Source organism: Acartia tonsa, chromosome 1 (assembly GCF_053477335.1).
Source record: "Acartia tonsa isolate MP-2025a chromosome 1, ASM5347733v1, whole genome shotgun sequence".
Taxonomy (NCBI): Eukaryota; Metazoa; Arthropoda; class Copepoda; order Calanoida; family Acartiidae; genus Acartia; species Acartia tonsa.
Window position 1 is genome coordinate 52153245 of NC_137260.1, and position 24759 is coordinate 52178003.

Genomic DNA, 24759 nt, shown 5'->3' on the forward strand with positions numbered 1-24759 from the left:
TCTTATAGATTAAATCAAAAGGACTTTTCGTCCATTGCATTTTACACTTCTACTGCAATTGTGTTTAAAATTAAAAGTTGATAAGCTAATCAATCATATTTTAACTGGAGAAATTAAAAATTGCATTCAATTCTTATTATGATTCAATCAAATTCAGATTAATTTTTTTGCACAAATAAAATTTGCCAATCACAACAAATATGACTTACGTCAAGTTGCCCATAGATAAATATAGAGAAGTAACAGCAACATACGTCTGCAATTGTGTCCATTAAAGGCAAAAATAATAGCTCCAGCCAGTTTTAGACATATAGTAGTATGTTAGATTGTCTTAAGTTCTATTAAATTATTAGTATTAATCATTAAAGATAAGATAGCGTAAGCCGTGAGCAAAAACTACGTGGTTGAGTTTTTAGTTTTAGTCTTAAATTGTATGATAAGCTACCTGAACCTTTAATCTCTAGTATTCCATGGCACCGACTAAATCAATCTCCAATTTTTTATTGCATGATCTTTTTCCTGCGCAATTCATAATTTTAAATGAAATTTTGTTCAATATTGAACTTTTTTGTCAAAAAAAAGGTTGCATGCAGGATTAGTCTTTTCATTTTTATGTACTTTCATTCATAAATTAGGATTAAAAAAACAAAAATCTTTTAAAACAAAATAGGTACTCTGGAAAAGCGAGTGAAAGTTTATGTAATTATTAGTACAATTTTTTCAACGAAAGGCCTTGTAAAATAAACTATATCTTAAACTACATAGGTATATTTAAAGATGAATAATTCGAGTTTCTATATAAAAAAAATATGAATCTAGAGTTGGAAATACAAAAAAAAAATTTTCTTCAATAACGTCCAAACAACCCATTGGGAAAAATATGATTTTGAGCCCTTTAATTTTATAAATTAGGCATAATTTTGGCCCGACCCTTAACCAAATATACTTTGCACTTTAAAAAAAAATATTTAACGTCATGGTTTAGGGATACCATCAGTAGTAGAAATCAATTGACTTACAGAAAACAACAAAAACCTTACTACGTTATATAATAGGATATACCATATGTAATAACTACGCATATAACAAAGTAAATAAGATATAAAATGGAAATAGAATGTAGGTTAACTCTCACTATGACAGCAGGAACAAATCACATAAATGCATATTAATTTTCTCCATAGAATAAGAAGATATAGAATTCTAGTTAGGAACAAATCACATAAATATATATATATCCATTTTTTCCAAAGAATAAGAAGATATAGAACCTAAGATAGGAACACATCATATAAATAAATTATTTTTTCATAGAATAAGATAATATTAGATCTTTTAGATAGAAACAAATCACATAAATGGATATTAATCTTCCCCGTAGAATAAGAAGGTAAAACAATTTATATAGGAACAAATCCAATTAATACATTTTAGATAGGAAAAAATCACTTAAATACATGAAATACGAATATAGAATTTTAATACATAATATTTTTCTCCTTAGAAAAAAAGATATGGAACTTAAGATAGTTACTTGTTTTAATCTTAGAATTTATAATGTTTACAATATCCAAAAATAAGTTTATTAATATTCAATATGGAATCAAGATATATAGAAAATAAACAAATACAAAAACTGATCACGAAAATGCAATTGGCGTTCTCCATTGAATATGATTTAGAATTTTAGATAGGTACAGGGTCAAAAAAATGTTTTTATATCATAGACTCAGAATAGGTTCAATTTTGTGAGGCTACTCAAAGTTAGACACTTTTTTAAAGCATGATTCTTAAGAATTTTAAACATAGGTCCATGAAAATATAAAATATTTATTTTTTACACAGATTATGAATACTTAAAATTTCATATAGGTACTTTAATTGATGTATATTATTTATTCCCAATTAAAAGAAAATCTATTAATTTTATTTTCTCCGTGGAATTTGTAAGAATAACAATAATAGCTATTATAGTGGCTTCGTTCTAAGAAATATAACAGAATACAGTTAGTGGTTAGTAAGATCTTAAGGAACATACAGATTGACATCATCTAATAAAATATTTCACAAATATGTCCAACAAAATCTTAGAAAAGAAATAGTCAGAAGTAAGACAAAAAATGGCATGGAATAGATGAGTAATTTTTCAGCTACTTGTTTAATTTTTATCTAAACAAAATGTATAGGTACATGATAAGCATATTATTATTTGTAATTCTGTCCTTAATTATAATATGTAATATGTTGTATGTAAAATGGATAGTATATATGTCTAATATGCATATATTTGACCCAATTAGATTCGAAATTATATTCTTATCTGTTTATTTCCATGTTTGTGTATTGTATGTACTTAATGCAAAAAAAGAATGCAAAAAAACATGAAATAATGGTAGTTTCAAAAGAATAATTGCTACGTGGTACTGCAAATCAAACAAAGGGTGTATGTGAAATATTTTTTAACAATTAAAATATAAAATAAAGATTCTTGGAACAAAAAGGTAAAATTTCATACCATTAATATTTAAATGTAAGACTTTTGTAACATTTTGATTTTTATGCAATTTTAGGTCACTGTTTTCTGATAGTATAATATTTTTTTTTCTGAATTGTTGATTCCAAATACGATAAGGTTAAAATAATAACATAATAACTTTTCAAAATGAGTCAAGGGTTTCAAGGGTTAGGACAATGGATGATAAATTGATATTTATCCAAAATGATGATGGTCAAAATTACCCCATCTGTAGAGTAATCTTATTGGTTTTTAAATAGTCATACTACTAGTTTGGAACTAACCAATCAAAATTTCAAACAAAAAGTAAAAGTTTTTGAGCTAAGTAATTAGATAACTTGGTTATAAAACTTTGGGTACCAGGGTAATTTACAGTTCAATGTGTGATCACTACCCCGGGGCTTAAATCATATAGTAAGCTCTTTATTTTCTTGGTTATCTAAATCTATCTATCCAACTATGCGACAGTGTGTAAAGAAAAGGACTATTTGTAAATGTTGTAACTGAAATAAACTGCATTTTTGCACCTACATTAAGGCTCATAAAAAAACGCTAATTAAGATAACATTGCAAATTAAGAATGTTAAGTGTAAACTAATCTTTTCTTTTTTATATAACTTAAACCAGCAAAAAGAATTTTTTCTCAAAATAGATTTAGTATTAAAGCAAAAAGTCCTTTTAAAGAAAGTTTTTTTATTTCTTTAAGTGAAACTTTAGTTAATCTATAATGTTTAATCAACAATTTAACCAATTATAGTTTGATATTGGACTGTAAATTATAAAGGTACCCCAAGTTTTATGAATTCTCTAAGTGACCTCAAAACTATGAGTAACTTTTATATATCTTAATTGGGTTGGTCCAGTAACAGTTTCTTATCTTTTAAGATATCTTAAGCTTGTCATGTTGCCTGATAGAAAAATTTAAACCTAACCTGTCTAAATTGAGGTGGAGGGGTATTTTGATCAGGCAGCCTGTTGAGAAGATCTAGCTCCGCCTGTTCCACGGCTGCCTGCTGCTGTTGCTGCGACCTGTGGTGATGGATCAGCACGTCACCGGACCCGCGGTGGCCCTGGGCCCGACGCAGCCCCACTGCTGCCGCCGCAGCCGCGTCGGCCTCGTAGTGACGCAGCCCAATAATATCAGCGGTATCCAGCACGTGTCTACTGCTGTGGCCTCCGCTTCCGAGGCCAATATCTAGCTCTAACTCAGACAATCTCTTGTTCAACTGCTGTTGAGCCTTTTGTTGCTGTTGCTGAAGCTGATGGTGATGTTTTTGTTGTTGGTGACGATGTTGGTGTTCTGATTCTAATTGTTGGTGATGGTGGCGGAGTTTTTTCTGTTCTATTTCTTGTTGCTGTTTATGCCTATGAATCTGATGTTCAACTTCTTGCTGGTGTAAATGTTGTAGATGAAGCTCTAGTTCTGCCTCCTGTTGACGGTGGAGGTGATGCAGCTCAGCGGCCTCCTGCTGGTGACGCTGCAGTTGTAGCTCAGCCTCGTGGTGCTGCCGGTGGGATTGATGCTCGGCGTCGTGCAGTTGGCGGTGCACCTGAGCTTCAGTACTCCGTCGACCTAAAATAATATATATGTTATTTTTAGATAATTATTCATTTTATATAGTTCATTATCATTTAAATTGGTATATTATAAAAATTTCAAATACAAATAATTCTAGGTGGCGGAACTGTAGAAAAAAAATAATTCTAGGGTACTGTATGTTGTGCATTAGCAAGGACTGCCTAACTAGTTTATCAATAATCTATCTCACACCCACTGACAAATGTCTGTGCACGTACGCCACTGATATAAACATCACAAAAAAATCATAAAATTACTCTTTTTTTGGGCTTTGTTTTTTATAAAATGAAATATCTATCTACAAAGTACCTCCCATCCCCCTCTCCCTCTTTTGTGTTTCCTCTGTAGCTCACTCAACATTTATCCCAAGAAATTAATTCCTCTCAAACCTGCGCTAAATCCTGCGGGGATTAAAGTTTTCAACCAAACCCTAATATACATACATAATAGGACAGAAGATTATTCTTTTTTTATTTCTTTAATATACTATTTTTATTTTTTATTGAATCGTTTCAATACACCCTCAATTATAAAAATATACATGTTTAATATTTATTTTTTTATTTTCCTTAAATTAATTATATTATGCTCACGTTGTCTTAAAGAATTAAATGTTTTATAAACAATTCTAGAATAAAAAACTTAGAGGGGGTATGAAAGAACCCATAATTGACTATTGAAAACCCATAGAAGCTTCTTTATAGAGTTTTAAAGTTATTATCTTTTTTATATTATAGTCAACCTCCAATGTAAATTTGTTGTGAAGGTAGGGTAATATTTTAAAATTTGGGGGTGACCATCCCCCCTCCCCTGAACGCCCTCACACTGTATTATAATAAGTACTTGTATACTCGCCTCTAAATAAATGCACATAACTATTTATTGGCAAAACTTTGCTATATTTTCTATAGTTCTATATCTTCTTGTATTTTGCTTTTCTTGCAAAAAAGAATCAAGGACGACTTTGTCCACATAATAGACAATTATGTCCAATAAAAAACTAAAGTAACAGTAAATTAACACACAAATTGAATAAAGAGAAAACATCATATCATTGTTAATTTTTAGTAGCGAAGCTACTCTATAATTCACTTTGTCCGTCAGTCAGTCAGTCCGTCAGTCAGTCAGTCCGTAACGCTATGGGGGAAATGGGATTTACTCAGCTCCTATAAAAGATAGAATGCTGAAATTTTTTGACAACATTCCCACCAGTAAGGAGCACAATTAACTATAAAACATCATTGGCGGTCGGACCGATTTTTAGCAGGTTTTAGGCTATTTTTATATTTTTCACATTTTTCTCCATATCTCCAGTGTTTATGGTCCGATTTTCAAAATTTTTTCAGTTACAGATATCAAAATTAAATTTCCCGTCGTTTAAAGAAACAACCATGAAGGCCAGACTGCCTTTTTAGCAGGTTTTAGGCTATTTTTATATTTTTCACATTTTTCTCCATATCTTCAGTGTTTATGGTCCAATTTTCAAAATTTTTTCAGTTATAGATATCAAAATTAAATTTCCCGTCTTTTAAAGAAAACAACCATGATGGCCGGACTGCCTTTTTAGCAGGTTTTAGGCTGTTTTTTTATATTTTTAACATTTTCTCCATATCTTCAGTGTTTATATTCCGATTTTCAAAAAATTTTCAGTTATAGATATCAAAATTAAATTTCCTGTCTTTTAAAGAAAATAACCATGACGGCCAGACTGCCTTTTTGGCAGGTTTTAGGCTATTTTTTATGTATTTAACACTTTTTTCCATATCTTCAGTATATATGGTCCGATTTTCCCAATTTTTTAAGTTAAGGATTTAAAAAAAAATTTTTTTTGTCGTTTTAAGTAAACAACCATGGCGGTCAGACTGCCTTTTATCAGGTTTTTGGCTATTTTTATATGTTTTACATATTTCCCCATATCTTTGTCAATTTTGATCCAATTTTCAAACTTTTATGGGATATCAGTATCAAAATAGTTTTTCCTATTGTTATGAGCATCTTTAATATAATTTACTTTGACCATCGTCATTATACAAAATAAAACAAGGTTTCATGTTTATTTTTTTCTAATAAATCTATTCTTGATTTTAGTAAAAACCTTTTAAATCTACCTATACTATTACGTATTCCCATCTACGATTTTTTGTGCTTCGCTACTTATGGATGTTGTCATCCTTGTTTCTTTATTAATAAACTAGAAAATAATTATGAAAAAAAAAAAAATGCTATTTATAAACATTAATTTTAAAATTAGAAAAGAATGTTATTTTACAGCAATCGATTTTAACAGATTTTTTAATCAAATGAAAATAATTAATAAATTATGTGTATATACAGAAATAGAATAATCGAAGAAATAATTATTATATGCGAACCTTTTTATGTATTTTTACTATGAAAGAAAGGTTATAAATAAAAGTTGACCCAGAAACATGATATTCATTTTCACTACAATAAGAAGAAGAAAAGATTTATTGGTAAATCTTTAGAAGAGTATCCTCTTAGTCATAAGTAGGGCACCAAAACCCCCCAACTAATATTTGCCCTTTTCAGAATATAAAAATTTTAGAAGAGGCCTGCAGGACTAAGCTTCGCTGAGATAAGATTCAGGGATCTAAAGGGATAAGATAATGGCCGATAAATTTATGTACATCCCCAATGATGATACACAATATTAATCCTTCTGTAGCGTAAGATTAGTGGTTGAAACGTTTGAACACGAAACTTATTAAACTGACCAATCAAAATTCACTGAAGTCCCCAATGTTGTTAAGTTATGGAATAAAAAAAACGTTATAATAAACCTTTGGAGACTAGTGTAATAAACAGCCCATTGTCCCCAATCTCACTCACTGGGTAGATATAAAATATATTTAAAGACACACATGTCATCTGACTTAAATAAAAAAAAGCATTTACTTAATATTTCTTGGTGAATGGGTCAGGTATAAAAACAGTTATTCATTGATGAAAAAAATCCTTAGTATTTGAATATGGAGATGGGGGGTATTTGGGTTCAACTAGATGTTAAAAGGTATTCTAACAATCTTTGGTTTCCCTTACATATTTATTGATAGAAAAAATATGTTTATATATGTATATAATGTACACAGCATTTTATTTATGTGTTTGTGTGTGTTTATTACTTAGGTGATTTAAACATTTTTTTAAAAGCTACAGAATTATGTTTATTCTAAGAGAAAAGGGTTTATATTTACACTGAAAGAAAGGGTCAATTGATGAAAAATTCCCTCCAATTTTCATTCTCCTTATGATATCAAGTATACATATTTTTTGGAATCAAGTGTAGTAGATTTATTTATTTGATATTTTTCTTAACCTCTCTGTCGATTTTTTTACGAGAAGTGTCTCAAATTTAGAATTCGCAATAAATTCACACAACTTCCCACTAGTTTTGTAAGAAGGGAGATCATTAAGTAGTTTGGATACCCAAAAGTCACATAAATAGTAAAACTCTAGCTCATCTGAAGAGACCGTCATTTATTACGATGGCCTAATTTATGACACCTGCCATACTCGGCGGGGGTGAGGAATTAAGGAGAAGCTCAGACGACGTGTCAAGTCAAAGTGTGTTTGAACATGAAGCTTGAGCTAGCCATAGTGGATATAAAAAAGTGTTTCGTTCTTATACATACTACTAAAATGTCCGAAAACTAATAAACGGTGGCTACATACCACCCTAGCAGATACTGTTAAACTTGACATTAATGGATATAATTGTCCTTGTTAATCAATATATTTGATATGATTTAATATTTCTCTATTTTGTTGATTACTGTGACTTATTTCTATATTAATTAATCCTTTCATTGCTCTAACATTTACATCTATGCATTAATTACAAATATATGTACATAGCACACATATAAATCAAATAAACCATGTATTTTGGTTAGGTAGAGAATCCAGATAAAGATGGTGAAAAAATAGTAGAACAGTACAAAGTAATAGTAAAGTACGAATTTCTTTACTAATACCACATAAAACTTTCTTTTTTTGAAATTATTTTCATATTTTTACTTACAGATTATCTAAAAAAAGATTATTTATTCAGTATAGGACACAAAACAACTTTTAGAACAAAAGCAGTCGCGTATATAATTTAGAATATTTATCTCAACTGAGATGAAAATATGTATAATGTATCACTCCTATTAGGAAGGTATAATTCAATAAAGGTTTGTATTGGTAGGTAAATCAATTAATTTAGAGTTCAATGGAGGAGCTAGAATAGACCTGTTAGTTTTACATGTTTGGATTTTTGGCGATTTAGTATTTAGAAGTAGGGCTTATAAATAGGCATTTATCATTAATTAATAATTAAATAACAAGAACTCCAAAAAATTTATAATTAAAATCAAAATGTTAAGAAAAATTGGTGCATATGTAGGTAAAGTTTGTTTTTGATAAACGATGGGTTAATGTTTTTCTTTATAAAATATTGGATGCTTTTGACTATTAATCCACATATAAGTAAAGCATATTGTAAATAAAAAAATTGTACTAAATTGCCTTGCTAAAATAGAGACTTTAATTATCAAAAAAATTTTCATCATAATATCAAATTCAAGAATAGTAAAATCAAGAATTTGAACAGGTCTAAGCAAGATACATAAATCTTGCCCAGTCCATTCACATATCTTTCTCTTTTCCTCTAATTATTAATTAATCATCCTATATAAGAGAAAGAATAGTCTGTTTAATAACCTAAAGTTGAATGTACTCTTTTTAAGGAAAACTCAGAGATTGATGGCAGATGAAATAATCCTAAATTAAGTATTGATATATAAAAATATTTCCCGTATTCATTCGAATCCGGTGGATAGGAACTGGTTCTCATCCATACGAAAAAACTATGTCTAGCACCAAATTATATCCAGCTTTCTACGAATATAAAAATGTACAATCATAAGATTAAAATCAGTTTTTTTAGCCAGTGCCTTCGGCACCTCAGGGCTAAAAATACTAGTTTTAATCTTATAATTGTACATTCTATATCTGCGGAAAGCCATTTATAATACCATAGACGTCCAAGGGGGGGGTAATGGGGCGATTACCCCACCCCCCATTTAAAATTTACCCCTACCCTGGGGGTGCTGTAGGCACCCCCAACCATTTAGGAGGGGGTATTTACCCCCCCCCCCAAACAATTTTGGGGGGTAAATACATTTTTAATACTAAATTTTTGATAAAATTTAAATTACCCCCCCAAAAAATTTTACCCCGGGGGTAAATTTTGGGGGGGTAAACAAATTTTACCCCTGCCAACAGATTTCAGGGGGGGTAATTACCCCCCCCCCAAGCAAATTTTACCCCCGGGGTAATTTTGGGGCGGGTAAAAAAAATTTGCGGCGCGCTTCGTGCGCCATTTTACCCCCCCCCCCCAAAACCGAATTACCCCCCCCTTAAAAAATTTTTACCCCCCCCAAAATAAAAAGCTTGGACGCCCCTGTATAATACGATGCGAGAAATAACTAATAAAAGAGAGAGGAATACATCATATCCAAGTCAGGTTTTTAACTCTTTTAATCTCTCCTGAATGAAAAAATCTGTCCTCTTACTTAATTCTAAATACAAATTTATTATGATATGTATTATCATGAGACAAAGCCCCTAAAGGCCAGGTGCAAAGCCTGTAAAGAATCATTGACATCTTAAATGTGTTTTTTATTGTCAAATAAAAAAGTAAAATTAGTTTTTATGTTGGTAATGAGTGAGACAACATCTGTTTCTAATTGTAAACACTTCTGTCCTTTCACATTGATCAGTTACAAATATGAAACTAAGTTTAGATTCAATAGTTTTAATTAACCTTTAACGTTAGGTCCCCATCTAGACCTTTACCAGAAGAATGTTAGAGCTTCAGATGGACATTTGTTGTGTTATAGATGGATTGATTATACAATTCCATTATTGTTTGAATTCTTCTTTTAGCTCTTTGATAACCAAAGTAAAAAAGAATGCTGATATGTATATCTTCTAACTTCCACCTTTTTTTATGATATAACACTTTTTTTAAAATTTAATTTGTGAAAGAAAAATTTGATATAGATATAAAAATTTAACAGTAATCTGAAAAGTATTTAAAAGGAAGTGTTAAATGTTAAATTTTCAAATTTTACTAGCCAAACTGAAGTTAAGAAGTATTAAACCAATTTTTTAAAATGTGGCATACACCTTAAGAATAACGTTTAATACTGTGACTTGTATTCAATACTTTCGCAACAATAAGCGAATGTGTTAACCCTTACAGTGATATGGTTAAAAGGAGTCCTGTTTTAATCTCCCAACTGTTAATTTTAGACAAATTATACCTATTTATTGCAAATACAAAACATTTGTTACAACAACATAATACTTATAAAGAAATGATATATTTATTTAATAACAAGGATGACAACATCCATAAAAGCGAAGCTCTGAAACGGTAGGACAAACGGACATTAACACTTGTATAATGTCAGAACTGAATAATCAGAATGCGAATGTATAAGAGTCAAAGCAAAATTGTAAGTAAATTTGTTAAAAAACTGCTTGATACAGGATAATGATTTTGGACATACTTACATTTTTAGGACTTGATTATAGAGTTGCTTCGCTTATAATATTGTACTTTGTTGTCTCAGGAATCAGTATACTAAAAATCAGACCAATCGGACAATTAGGTCACATACAAATTTGTTGTTAAAAATGTAAAAAAATCAACATGTTTAAAATGGACGTACGGACATTCTGGTAATGATTATAGAGTTGCTACGCTTTCTAACTCGTACCTAACTATTACAGGAATCACCATGCAAAATTTGAAATCGATAGGACAATTCTAACATGCCTAAATTAACGAAAAAAGCTAATTAAAAAAGTAAAAAAATCAACATGTTTAAAATGGACGTAAGGACATTTTGGTAATAATTATAGAGTTGCTACGCTTTCTAAATCGTACCTAACTACTAAAGGAATCACCATGCAAAATTTGAAAACGATAGGACAATTCTAACATGTCTAAATTAACGAAAAAAGCTATCCGTGACGGACGGACGGACCGACCCTAATTATAGAAAAGCTTTGCTTTTAAAAAGACCAATGATTTCCAATAATAGCGCAACAATAACAAATCAACGCTTCTCTATAAAATAGGAAAAGTAAAGTGTTATACAGAAGATAATGATATTGTTTAGAATTTGAAATGTATATACCGTCTGACGGTCTGACTGATGGACACACAATAATTGTAATTAGCTGCGCTATTAAAAAAGGGCCAATAATAAAGAAGTATTACAGCTAGGGAGTTGAATCCATTTTTATAGAAGCAGAAATATAATCTATGATTATGGTTTGGACCCTCTAAAACTGTAATCTACCCTTCCACTTTCCCCTCTCTTGGTGAAGATATCTTCAACGCCGTTACGATTTTTGAAATATAAGATTCCACTTTTGTCTCTCTTGTTGAAGATATCTTCACCAAGAGAAGGGAAAGTAGAATCTTACATTTCAAAAATCGTATCGGCGTTGAAGATATCTTCACCAAGAGAGGGGAAAGTGGAAAGGTAGATTACAGTTTTAGAGGGTCCAAACCATAATCATAGATTATATTTCTGCTTCTATAAAAATGGATTCAACTCCCTAACTGTATTAAGTGTATTTTATGTTTGTTTTACCTCGCGATATACAAACAATCGTTGATATTTATTTGTACATATGATTTTACTTAGTATCATGTTACCAATATATTGTGTAGTTACTCAAACACTAGGTTTTTTTTTTCAAGTTTGTTACATGAAAACAAATATTGTTTCCTCATTAATAAATACGAATTCATGGGTTAAGCATTCTTTAACAAATGTCTTTAAAGACAAAAAATAGAACAATTTTACTTATTGATGTATTAAAATTAAACAAGTGAGGGGGAACTGTATGCCCTTACCCCGTTGAGCCTGTGCCGACTTTCAATTGGGTCTTTGAATATTAGCCAATAGCGCAGCAAATTGCTTTCTGCTCTTTTTTTATATTTTTAAAACCATTAGATGATTTCAAAGAAAAATACAAAATCGGGACATATATCTCGTTAACCCCTCTATTCTTTTACTTGAATTGTACACATACACCTTTTTTTCTATATTTCTGGTTTTAACTAAGCTTGTAACACCCAATTAATAAGAATAATCGAAATTTAGCATGAACTAGTTTTTACAAATGATTTTTTGTATTTTAAATTAATCATCTTTGATATTAAACAATGAAAATCTAGAACAAATAATTTGTGATGCATGCTTAACCTTTTCCGGATAATTAATCTAAAAGAGTATGTTTCGCTATTGCGGATATTTCTATCCTGTTTCTTATGTTTGTATTTGCTTCCCTTTTTAAACAGGAACATGGAATTTTTTTCGAAGATTTTTATCAGTTTGATTCAACCATTACACAATTCTTTTGTGTAAAATTGGTTCTCTGCTAGCCAGTGAGTGAGGGGATATTAATACTCAAATTTTTATACACATTCTTCCATTCTCGAGCTTATCATATCTTGATTGGTTGGGACATTGTAGCAATGCTCAAACTTTTCAACAAAAAATTTTATTCTTAAGAAGGGAAAATTATTTTATCATAATTTGGGATGTACATCAATTTATCGTTCTATGTTTAGTCTCTTAAGCCATAGGTCATGTTAACTACAGGAATAAAACAATGGAAGATAAATTTTATTTTTTAAGCATAAGTACACAATTCAAAAAGATGAAAACAGCCTAAAACCTGTCCCTGTTCCACTTTTTACATGAAGAACTTATATTATATGAAAGATACAACCTTGAGTGAAAATATCATCTGGATAAAAAAAAGCACAGGGAAACAAGGATATGCTAATGGATAATTTTCTGTGGGTTTTTTAAAATCTTAAATCTTTTGTAGATAATTATAAGATAAATAGATTTAAATAACTTTGGAACAATCATATTCTATTATTCTGCAACACTTTTATAACAAAATATAAGTATAATATTAGTTTATCTCCCATTGTCTTATCCCTATACCCATGAGAGAGAAAAAATGTTCCATAGTTGATGTGACTGTAAGAAATTGTTTTATAAAAATACGCAGTAAGCTTGATAACATAAGTGCTTCAGCTTTTTATTTAAGATTATTATTTTTTATTATTTGAAATATCACGTAGGCGATTGACAAAAAATGAATGTTATAAATAGAACTGTTTTTCATATCTTATACAAAAATCTTTAATAAATTTAAACTGCGTTATCTTATTCGTTAATTGAAAAACTTTGGGTTCTTTTATTGAATTACTTGCCTCTAGGGGCTTTTCCCCAAGAGGTAATTAAAAAAAAAAGTACTACTGGTTTATGGTACCAACTGCCCCATAAACAAAAAATTGGGGGGGGAGATTTTTTGTTTTTGGGGGTGTTAGGGGTGTCCCACCCCCCAAAAAAATACCCCAAAACCACCACAGGACCAGTAGGTATATTCCCTGAAGAGTACAATCCGATAGGTTCAGTGGTTACCGAGATCTTAAGGGACAGACGGACAGACAGACAGACGGACGGACAGACATCATTCTACTTTGCATTATTAGATGATCCAAACTATTAGTGTCTAAACTTTTGAACCAACAATTGTAATATGCAGAAGGTGTAATTTCTTTCATCATAATTGGGGATTTATCATCCATTGTCTTATCCCTTAAGATCCCTGAGGTCTGAGGTTAAGGGAAAATAACTTCAGCTTTTTTATAAAAATCTTTAAAACTCCAAAAGATTTAATGAAAGGAAAAAAAATAAGAGTGAGAGATTTCTTTATGAAAAATAGTATACAATCTATTTCTTATTATAAAGTTATGACTCATCAAAATGCAAGACAGGGACACTCACAACAAAATCAAAATGTGATGCAACCGTTGGGTGATCATTGTCGTTTTCAAGGGTAAATTCCTTTTTTTGTTTTCTAAATATAACATTTTAATTTATTCTTACTAAATGGAATTAGACACACCTAAATAGACACCATGGAAACTGTCCCAATTTTGTATAACTTTTGCGGAACATGTTCCAGTTACGTCATATTTTTCTTTCCCGAAAAAGGGAAGGGGGGAAGAAAATCTCTTCAAAAGAGATGGGGAAAACCCCCTTTTCTCCCATCTCTTTTTTCTTCCCCCCTTCCCTTTTTTTTCTTTCCCCCTTCCCTTTTTCGGGAAAGAAAAATATGACGTAACTGGAACATGTTCCGCAAAAGTTATACAAAATTGGGACAGTTTCCATGGTGTCACCTAAATAATTTGATACTAATGGCACACCTATTTGAAATATGCAGGTTTTAGGGAGATTTCATTTATTACATACTTTATTTTTTTGGACCAATTAATTCAACAACAAAAAATTACCAACTATCTATATTATGCATTACCCCTAACGGCAGCTTCTAAGTATTTCTATTCTGTTTATATAATAAATGTCAGAATAGAACATGCATGTACAAAATATAAATAAATATTACACATTGTAATAAAACATACAATTTTGTTGGCTAGATTAAAACTATTTTTTTTAAATTTGTGTTACTATTTATATTTTTGAATAAGAATGATAAAAAAATTCTATCATTACATAACATATTTCTTTTGGAATCCTTATAATAAAGTAACAGGACCCTTTCAGTGTGTACCTAACCTAAGGATCTCGCTAACCGATGAACCGTTTTATTTCACCTTTACAGGGTAGCTTCTCATAGGTCCTAAGAAGGTTTATAACAAGTTGATGCGAGGGTTCCACCACTCTCCCATGAGAAATAGCCCCTAAAAGAACGTGCCCCATTACCACCAGAAAAAAAGATTAATTAGAATAAAAATTAAACCTAAATAAAGAAGGATCGTCAATATGTGATTCCGTCTTTTTAAATATGAAATTTAAAGTTTAATAGGAAAATTACAGAAAGAGAGGGGGACAATGGGCTGTTTATTACACTAGTCCTCAAAATTTAATAATTACGTTTTCTTATTCATTGGCTTAACAAATTTGGGGACTTAAGTGAATTTTGATTGGTTGATACGTTTGAGTGTTATAACGTGTCAACCACTAATTTCAATCTACAGAAGGGGTATTTTTGTGTATCAGCATTGGGGATTGCTTCAGTTTAACGGCCATTGTCTCATCCTTTTAGATCCCTGAGGAAATGAGCAGGCAGGCTGAGGCTGACTAAACAAGCTGAAAACACACTCAACAAATGTTTTATTGCAAGCTTGAGATTCGTATTTGTTATTACAACTTGTCTAAGGTAAAATGTAAGCCTTGATTTATGTCAACATTACTTTGTCAGCAAGATCTGATGCCAGTGTGTGTGTGTGTGTGTGTGTGTGTGTGTGTATGTTTGTGTGTATATTTAAGAATAGGCATTTGATAGATATTTATTTTTAATATTATCATTTCAAGTTTATTAAAGTGACTGGTTATTAAAATACATCTCAACATCACTTTGTTTCATAACTTTAATTTCAAGAAGTAAAAGTATACAAACTACTAAAACCCAAACCCAAAACTTAAATCTAGAAATAAAACATATAGACACAAAATCTTTATACATATAATATGATATTTTAAAAAATAATTAACATTATACCAAACTGAAACTTTTCGTATATAAAGATATTTTTAAGGCATATGAGCTTATAATCATTTTAATCTACTTTTAAATAAAAAGAATATTCTCTTTTATATAGGGTAGCCAGGTTTTTGTCTGTTCGTCAAAATCTGATAATATCCCTTACTTTTTTATTTTAATTTTGCCTTGGACTAAATTTAAGCTCATTGTTGATAAATTTAGGGTGCCTTAGAGGTTAAGGGCGCAGCAACTAGTTAGAAAAAAGACAATAAAAGGTCCAATTCCCATTAGTGACTCTGAAGTATTGTTGACAAATAATTCTTGTTATAAATAATATCATATTTATTATTTGTCCAAGGAAAGTGGGGAGGGAAAACATATAATAGTGGGGCAGATACAATCATATATCTTACCTTAAAAAGTATGCTTCCACATGGTTCTTATAGATTTTAAATCAATTTGATTCGAAAAAGAAACTTGAACATTATTCATACTAGTAACTTAAGATTATGTTGTTTAAAATTAAATATCAGAAATCAGAAACTGAATCATGAATTTACTGATTATTTGGCATTTTCTGTATACTTAATAATAAAGATAATGAAATGTCTGCCACTCTGTTATTTATTTGAACATACTACAATTATATAGCAGCTGTACTACTCAAAAAAAACATGATAAGAATCGTGCTACATTTTTGTCTGCCTGTTCGTAAAAAAGAAGAAGCATATTGACACATAGCATATGCTTCACTGGTTTCCTGAGGGTGTAAGGGCCGCAGGCGAGTCAAAAGATTATCAAAAATTATTTCTATTTTATCTCCCCCAAGATTTATTTATCATTTGATGTTATCGTCAAATATTTCTTTATAAAATATGTGTGTTTAAAGGAACTATAAAAAGGAACAGTTGACAATAAAACATATGTAAATCTAATTAAAATGATTGATTTATTTACAAAATCATATATGTATTTTTTTTTAAATAAGCGAGAAAGTTAAATTTATTTAAAATATTATTCTTTTTGATATATTTTTAAGTTCTGGTAGATTTTTAATCTATTTGATCTGGAAATAAAATTAGTTTATTTTAAAATAATTAGAATATTCCTAGCACACCTATGGACATATTTCTGTGCCTGCTAAATGTGGCTGTCTAATTCTCAAGTTTGGGTAACCTTTTGTACTTTTTACATCATGCTATTAAAATTTTTTATTTTAGTTAAAGTTTCTTTTTTCATGAAAAAAGTAACATTCTATTCTAAATTTAAAACAAAGAATAGTTATTTCTCGCATCGTATTGTAAACGGCTTTCCGCGGATATAGAATTTACAATTATGAGATTAAAACTAGTTTTTTTAGCCCCGAGGTGACGAAGTCACCGGCTAAAAAAACTAGTTTTAATCTTATGATTGTACATTTCTATATTCGTAGAAAGCTGGATATAATACGATGCTAGACATAGTTTTTTCGTGTGGATGAGAACCGGTTCCTATCCACCGGATTCGAATGAATACGAGAAAGTTCTTTCCAGTATAACCTCGAAACCAATTAATATCCGCTGGATTAGAACCGTTACCGGGACATACTGAAAAATCATGTATAAGTATAACGTCGTATTACAGATAATGTTTCGCAAATATTAAGATAAAATTATTAAATTAATAACAGTTTTGTTAGTCCGGGCCTAGGGCCCGTCAGGGCTAGAAAAACTGGCTTTACTTTAATTACTTTTCATTGATATATACGCGGAAAACTGTCTCTAATACGATGCGATAAATAACTATTATACATACAATTTTTATCATTTATATTACATAAATTAAAACATTGAAAAAAAACTGTTCTTTTTTTTATCCTTAATCATAATAAAAATTACCTTTTCTACTACTGTTTCTTCTGTGATGTTCCTTTTCTAAAGATTTACTTCTGGCTTGATGTTCTTCTTGAATAGCTGCCTCCAGAACCTAAACAAAAATATAATAGAATATTCCGTAATAAAACCTAATACCACAAAAATTATTACATTGGTTTTTCAACTTTACACTGAACCTTTTATGTTATAAAATAATTACAATTATAGAAACGGCGTTTAGTGTCCAATAAAAAATGACGTCATACAATACAAATAACCAATAATAGGCCAGTATACAATTTACAATTGGTCAATTACAAGGTATACTGGCCTATCATTGGTCATTTGTATTGATGACGTCATTTTTTATTAGACACTATACGCTGTTTCACAATAATGAAAATCAATTTAATTAAAAATTATTTTAGTTGTTTAAAATCCTTGGCTTTTAAAGACAAAGGAAAAATAATATCAGAGAAGATCCAATACCCAAGAATGGAAATGGGATCATGGAAAGAAAACGAAGTAGTGGGTGTCATTGTATTTTCACAGTAGCTTTTGATAGGTTATTTTAGGTTAGGTTAGATAAATGTTAATGATTACCCAGCAGGGTTAGGAAATAAGCCCCGCAGGATTAGAGCCCCCCCGCTAGTGCTAGAAATAGTAAAAAGCCACAGCGAAAATACGACGAAACCCGCTACTTCGTTTTCTTTCCATGATCCAATATATGTAATTACCTGAGCAGCGTGTTGAAGAGCCGCCTGGTCTACAAGATGATCAATCCCCTCCACAAATGATTCCGTCCGCTGCTCTCTCTCCAACTCACTCGGAGTCCGTGGCAGCAGACGTTTGTCCGACCACTGTTGCTGCTGTTGATGCGACTGCTGACGCTGTTGCGCCTCACTACGCCCGTTGCTGTTGGTATTGCTGTTGCCAGCTGAACGATGCCCATTCGTTAGAGATTGACCGGTGGAATCTCCACGTTTGTGATGCTTCAAATTACCATGTTGTTGTTGTTGTAATTCGCTTTGATGTGGCGGAACGGGGGGCGGCGGGCCGGAGGGAAAATCTAGCGGCGCCAACGGCAGTGTAGGAGTGGGAGATATCACGCGGATGCCATGCGGCGGTATGGGCGGCGGAATGTCCTCAAGACTTGGCGGTATTTTTGGATGCGCGGCAATCACCGAGGGCGGACTGTTTTGTTGGGTGGGGGGCGGTGGGGGCGGGGTTATCGGGTTGGTGCCCCGGTTCACCGAGCTGGATCTGTACCTGGGCCTGGCGCTGGAGGAGGCCCCCTGCTTGCTGCTGGTGGCACCCCCCTCAGCCTGGAGGTGATGGTGGGGTTGTTGAGGAGAGGGATGGTGTGCAGTTGTGTCTGCTCTGCCGTCTGCAGGGCCAGAGGATCTAAAATTTAAAGAAAAATAAAAATATTGTAAAGATTTATAATCTTTTATAGTCATTTGATTATAGTTTAAATCATTTGCAGATAAACAAAAAAATTTATTTGTGTAGAAAGATTAAAATTGTCTTTTCTATAATTTTACATAAACTTTGAGTTTAAGCTTGAAGCATAACCAACCAAAATGTAAGAATGGTTTGAATGTGAATAATTGAATATTCAACATATTAAATATTGCGCGCCAAGCTACCAGCCAGTCTAACCTAGTTTAAACTTCGACAAAGTTGATAAAGTTCTCTTTTCTGTAATTGGAGAACCATTTCTCCCCATTTCCTCACATCTTGTAGGTAAAAGACCCAACCCCAAAATGCATTCAAACAAATAAGAATTTGAAAATGAGAGACAAATTTATCTAACTCTAAGTGCCTCAAAGGTTGATATTTTTTCTTTCAAGAGAAGGGTTTCAATTGACGAAGCCTAAAATACATAACTTTTGCACCACGTCGTCTTCCTGTGACGTCATATTCTCCATCTCTTTTTTAGGGATTTTCATTCCCACTTCTCTTCTCATCTCCCTCATTTTATGACTTCACGGGAAGAGGACGTGGTGCAAAAGTTATGTATCTTAGGCTTCGTCTTCGAAATTGTAAAAATTTAATCAAACTTAATCTTTGGTAAAAAAAATTAACCATGTGCAGTTTACAATTATGCCAAAGAATGAAATTTGGGAAGCATTGATTTTCTTTGCATTTATCACCGAAAACCATGATTGGGTGTGGAAAGGGTGGGGGGTTAAAAGTGTTTCTTTTGCAGAATAAAGTATTGTGCCATAAAGTTTGTAGCTTAATTGTTGGCGGTTATAAAGGGTGCATACACTAAATATAAATTTATATTCTAGAAAATCATAGATTATTGTAGATAAAGGGTCAGGTAGCTGGTTATTAAATGATTATCATTAGCCTAAACAGACGTATCAGAATTCAAAATATGCTAAGGTAAGATAGATGTGTATAAGAAAAGAAATAGGCATAGAAATTTTAAAATTTTGAATGCTTTGATAGTTTATCTCAGAAAAAAAGATGAAAAACAAATTTATACCCAATAATCTTCAAGAGTTTTTTTTTCAAAAGTTTTAGAGTCTTCTACATATTTTGTTCTAAGTATAAAATTTAAACAATTTTATCTTACCTATATTAAGAGCAAAGTGCTTTCTGTTATAAAGCAAAATAAAGTAATAATAGTCGAATTTAATAAATTTTACTACTTTTTAAAAAATTAGTGACTTCTTCATGGCTTTCCAATGCCATATACCTAAGAAGGGAGGACAGCAAGCTAATCATTTAGCTTAAAACCTGCCCGGAAATTATCAGTAATAATTTTGGATAAATATTTTCACCATAAAAAAGGTAAATATTGATTTTTAAAACCTTATTTTTTTTAATTGGTTAAAATATCTTAAGTTGAGCTATGATTTTAACAAAAAATAACATTTTCAATCTTATTTTGAATTATTTCGGAACACCTACATTATTGGTAATATTTTGAATAGATATTTTCTAGTAAAAACACTTTGCTTTCAGCCATTTAGCCCTGTATGTATGTATGTGTGTATGTGTGCATGTATGTATTGTATGTGTGTGTATGCCCATGTAAAAGGCTTAATCTTATCTTTTTGGTCCTGGACTAAATATTCTATAATCATAAGAAACGAAGGAGGAAAACAAGATGACAACATATATAAAAGCGAAGCTTACATGTCACTAAAAATAGTTCATTATTTCATGGGGGATACACCTATTTATTAGCATTTCTAAGTAATGGATTCAATAAAATTCCGGAATTTAAAGCATATCAAAATACGTTATTTTATATTTTTCAACAAATATAAACTTGTACCTTAGATCAATATCCTTATATAAAAGTAACAGAATGTCTTGGAGTCTGTCTGTCTTTCTGCGTGTAAAAAAGGAAATCGCTGACCGCTAACCTTTTACAATGTAGCTTCTCATATGTCCTGGGAAGGTTTATAACAATATGGGGGAAGGTACCAACATTCTACCAAGAGAAAGTTGAAAGGGGGTCGATCCTTTACTTCCCCGCCTTAAATTCCTTCGGTTGTAATATTATGCAAGTATTAAGTGGCAATATGCAACATACGAACTGACCTTAATTGTATAAAATACCTGCTTTAAATAGACTTACTTTAGTTATCAATAAAAATGATTTATAGTGTGTAAAAAGATATGTATGTAATATTAAATATATATTATATATAATAGTTTATATTATACTTACTACTGAGTGACAAAACTTGAACTTTTGGTCTATTTTACAAATGGAGATTTCGATGGGCTAGTCCCATTGATAAGAAAATTGAGGGTAATATATTTTCCTACAATAGGCAGAATTTTGGACTATAGGGAACTGTAAGACTTTAAAATGATAACAGATACCTAGAAGGCAGCAATAAGGTATAGCCAACAAGCGAAATAGATCTAAAATAATATTTAAGGGGCATATAAAAAGGTAGTAAATTACAGGGAATAAGGGAGGGGAAAATGGGCATTTAATTCAATTTTAGAGTTCTGACTCAATATCTTCAAATCCAGATATATCTGGAAAATTTTGATATAGCAATCTTTATTAGATTTGTATAATAAGAAATTATTAAACAATGAATGAAAAGTATTTAAAAGTAGGTTATCTTGTCTTATTTTCCTGTGAATAGTCTGTAATTTATCATAAAAGGTATGACCTTAGTACTGGCAGTTTCTTACAAATAATACCATAATTAGGGTTTGTTTTCATATTTGACAAGGGGTTGTTTTGAATGTATAGTAACAGAAGTATCACAGAAGAATTTCTGGTTTATCCCACCCATTCTTAGAAGAAAACTATTTTGTTTTAAATCCAAAATAAATTTGTTTTGAATTTTTTTCAAATAGTCTGCTAGTATTTGTATTGGTTAGTTCAGTAAGAGTCGTCTGCTTTGGGAATAATTGTTTTAGCGGCATTTTTGCGCTGGTACCCAAAGTCCAAGACTGTCAGAAATATGAATTTTAGATCTATTGCCCCCTCTATGCATATATTCTACTAAGTATTTCCAACAACGACAGTTAAAAATCACGTACAGGTTTTGTGATTTTTTGAATTAATTTTGTTGTTGGTAAAAGCTGTCTAGAAGGTTTGTTAAAATTGTACAAGGGCAAATAGCAATTAAAATACTGATTCTAACAGTTAAATTAATATTCAGCTTTAAAAGAATTACTTGTGATGTACATTTTATCTGTAAAACACGAGAAACCCCCCTATAAGTACAAAATGTGCCATGTATAAAATCAGACCCTGAATTAGCCTATCATCCCTTTAATTACCTGCGTTGGGACTCCTGTGTCCCTCGTCGAGACTTTCTACTTGATACTCCTTGACAATTGCGAACCTGAATAAAAAACATAATTTTAATATTATATTCAAAAGTCAAAAGTTTTTCGACAATTAAAAAAGGTTTCAAACGATTTAGATCTCTATTTGAAGAAAGTTGTACTTAGGTTCAGAGGGGTGGTTTTAGGATATGTTATTTTTAGATTCAAGTCTTAAAATGCTTTTAGGCGAATTAAATGCCCTTCCCAAACCCTTTGAATACAGAATTCCTAGATGCCAGGGGCTCAGCTGCTTGTATTATACATATATTCCACATAAAGATCTTGTTAAGAACATCAATGTTGTATGACTTCATAATCATAATGTAACAATATTTTGGGCGAATTCCACTATTATTCCATAGAAACAGTAGGTAAATCTTAAAAGCGAACTAAGGTACGGACGGACGTTTTACTTCTAGCAGCTTCGAGCCCCTCGCATCTAGAGGTTCTGTAGTTAAGGAATTAAATTTATATGTATTTAGGTACATTTTTTAACTAAACGTTTTTACAAAGCCTAGTTTGACATAAAAGTATTCAATATGTATGAAAGTTTAAAAACGTATAATATAACCTAAACCTCCATTGATGAAAATCAACTAAAACTTTATTAAAATCAAATTCATTGTTTGCAACCCCAGCAGCAAAAACTTGGCCAAAACCAGCACACAAAACACAGCACACATATATTCAGACATGGACAATGTTTTGAAAAATTAAGATTGGAAAAGTATTAAATTCTCGAATAGGATCTGAAAAACGCTAAAACAAATTTTAAAATATCTTTCAATAATTTTATCATTAATCTTAAAAATTGCACTTTAGCTAATTTATAATAATTCAAAATTTATTATTCGTTGGCTCAAGCACTGTGGGTACTGGGTATTGCATTTTGATTGGTTGATTCCAATAATGTTCAACTAATAATGTAACAACTACAGAAGGGGTAATTTTTAGATGTCCATCAATTTATTGTCATTGCCTTATTCCTTCAGATCCTTGCGAATATAAAACTGTTGCAGTGTGGTTGCAACCCTGTTTATATTTTCCATATGGCTTCGAAACCGATTAATATCCGCTAGATTAGAACCGGTTCTAGGGGCTATCAAAACTGGTTTTAACCGCTTTTATTTTAATATCTGCGGAAAGCTGTATATAATACGATTTGATAAAAAAGTATTCTAGTATTTGTATTCATGTCACTGAAACAAATACGGGACAAATCTCGGGAAGGGTGGAGAGAGAGAGAAAAACAAAGTTTCTACAGAAAAAGTTTCAAATTGAGGGCATATTGTTTACCAAATTGTATCAGAAAGGCTTACATACAGAATATATACACAGAAAAAAATGTGTGTTTTGTTTGTCTTGTATTTCTTCTACAGTCTAGGATTTTTTTACCTGGATGTCTCAAATAAAAACAAGGTAAATTCAAAACGAGAGAAATAATCTGGAAAACAAAAAGATACTAGTGCTCTTTTTTGGGAGAGGGAGGGGGATAACGAATTACTTATCAGAAAAAATAATAGTTTAGAATGGGGGTGTACACACTCCCCTTGGTAATTAGACAAATGCAAGTGTACACTTCTCTACTGCAAGACCAGGCTTACACATGTACAAATATAAATATTTGGTGTTGTAATCTAAGCTTAAAAGAACACGTTGTACATGGCTAAGATAATGAAATAGAAAATAAATATTACCTTTTGATTGTTCCATGCTGGTTCCTGCATTTCATAGACAAGTTAGCAGACACATAGCCCTGGAACCTCCTAAATAATAATAATATTTCATAGACAAGTTAGCAGACACATAGCCCTGGAGCCTCCTAAATAATAATAATATTTCATAGACAAGTTAGCAGACACATAGCCCTGGAACCTCCTAAATAATAATAATATGTCATAGACAAGTTAGAAGACACACAGCCCTGGAACCTCCTAAATAATAATAATATGTCATAGACAAGTACATAGCCCTGGAACCTCCTAAATAATAATAATATTTCATAGACAAGTTAGCAGACACATAGCCCTGGAACCTCCTAAATAATAATAATATTTCATAGACAAGTTAGCAGACACATAGCCCTGGAACCTCCTAAATAATAATATTATTTCATAGACAAGTTAGCAGACACATAGCCCTGGAACCTCCTAAATAATAATAATATTTCATAGACAAGTTAGCAGACACATAGCCCTGGAACCTCCTAAATAATAATAATATTTCATAGACAAGTTAGCAGACACATAGCCCTGGAACCTCCTAAATAATAATATTATTTCATAGACAAGTTAGCAGACACATAGCCCTGGAACCTCCTAAATAATAATATTATTTCATAGACAAGTTAGCAGACACATAGCCCTGGAACC

The 24759-nt window shown here is 31.3% G+C and overlaps 1 protein-coding gene across 1 annotated transcript in view; it reads right to left on the reverse strand.

The window, feature by feature from the left end:
- The window catches only part of LOC145331027 (uncharacterized), a 140387-nt gene that overhangs the window by 75013 nt on the left and 40615 nt on the right, over positions 1-24759 (reverse strand). The window contains exons 2-6 of the mRNA XM_080175629.1: positions 24085-24153; positions 22340-22404; positions 18304-18970; positions 17591-17678; positions 3448-4088 (exon numbers count right to left, since the gene is read on the reverse strand). Coding sequence (XP_080031755.1) covers positions 3448-4088; positions 17591-17678; positions 18304-18970; positions 22340-22404; positions 24085-24114 — 1491 coding nt within the window. The 5' untranslated portion in view covers positions 24115-24153. The remainder of the gene's footprint in view (positions 1-3447; positions 4089-17590; positions 17679-18303; positions 18971-22339; positions 22405-24084; positions 24154-24759) is intronic.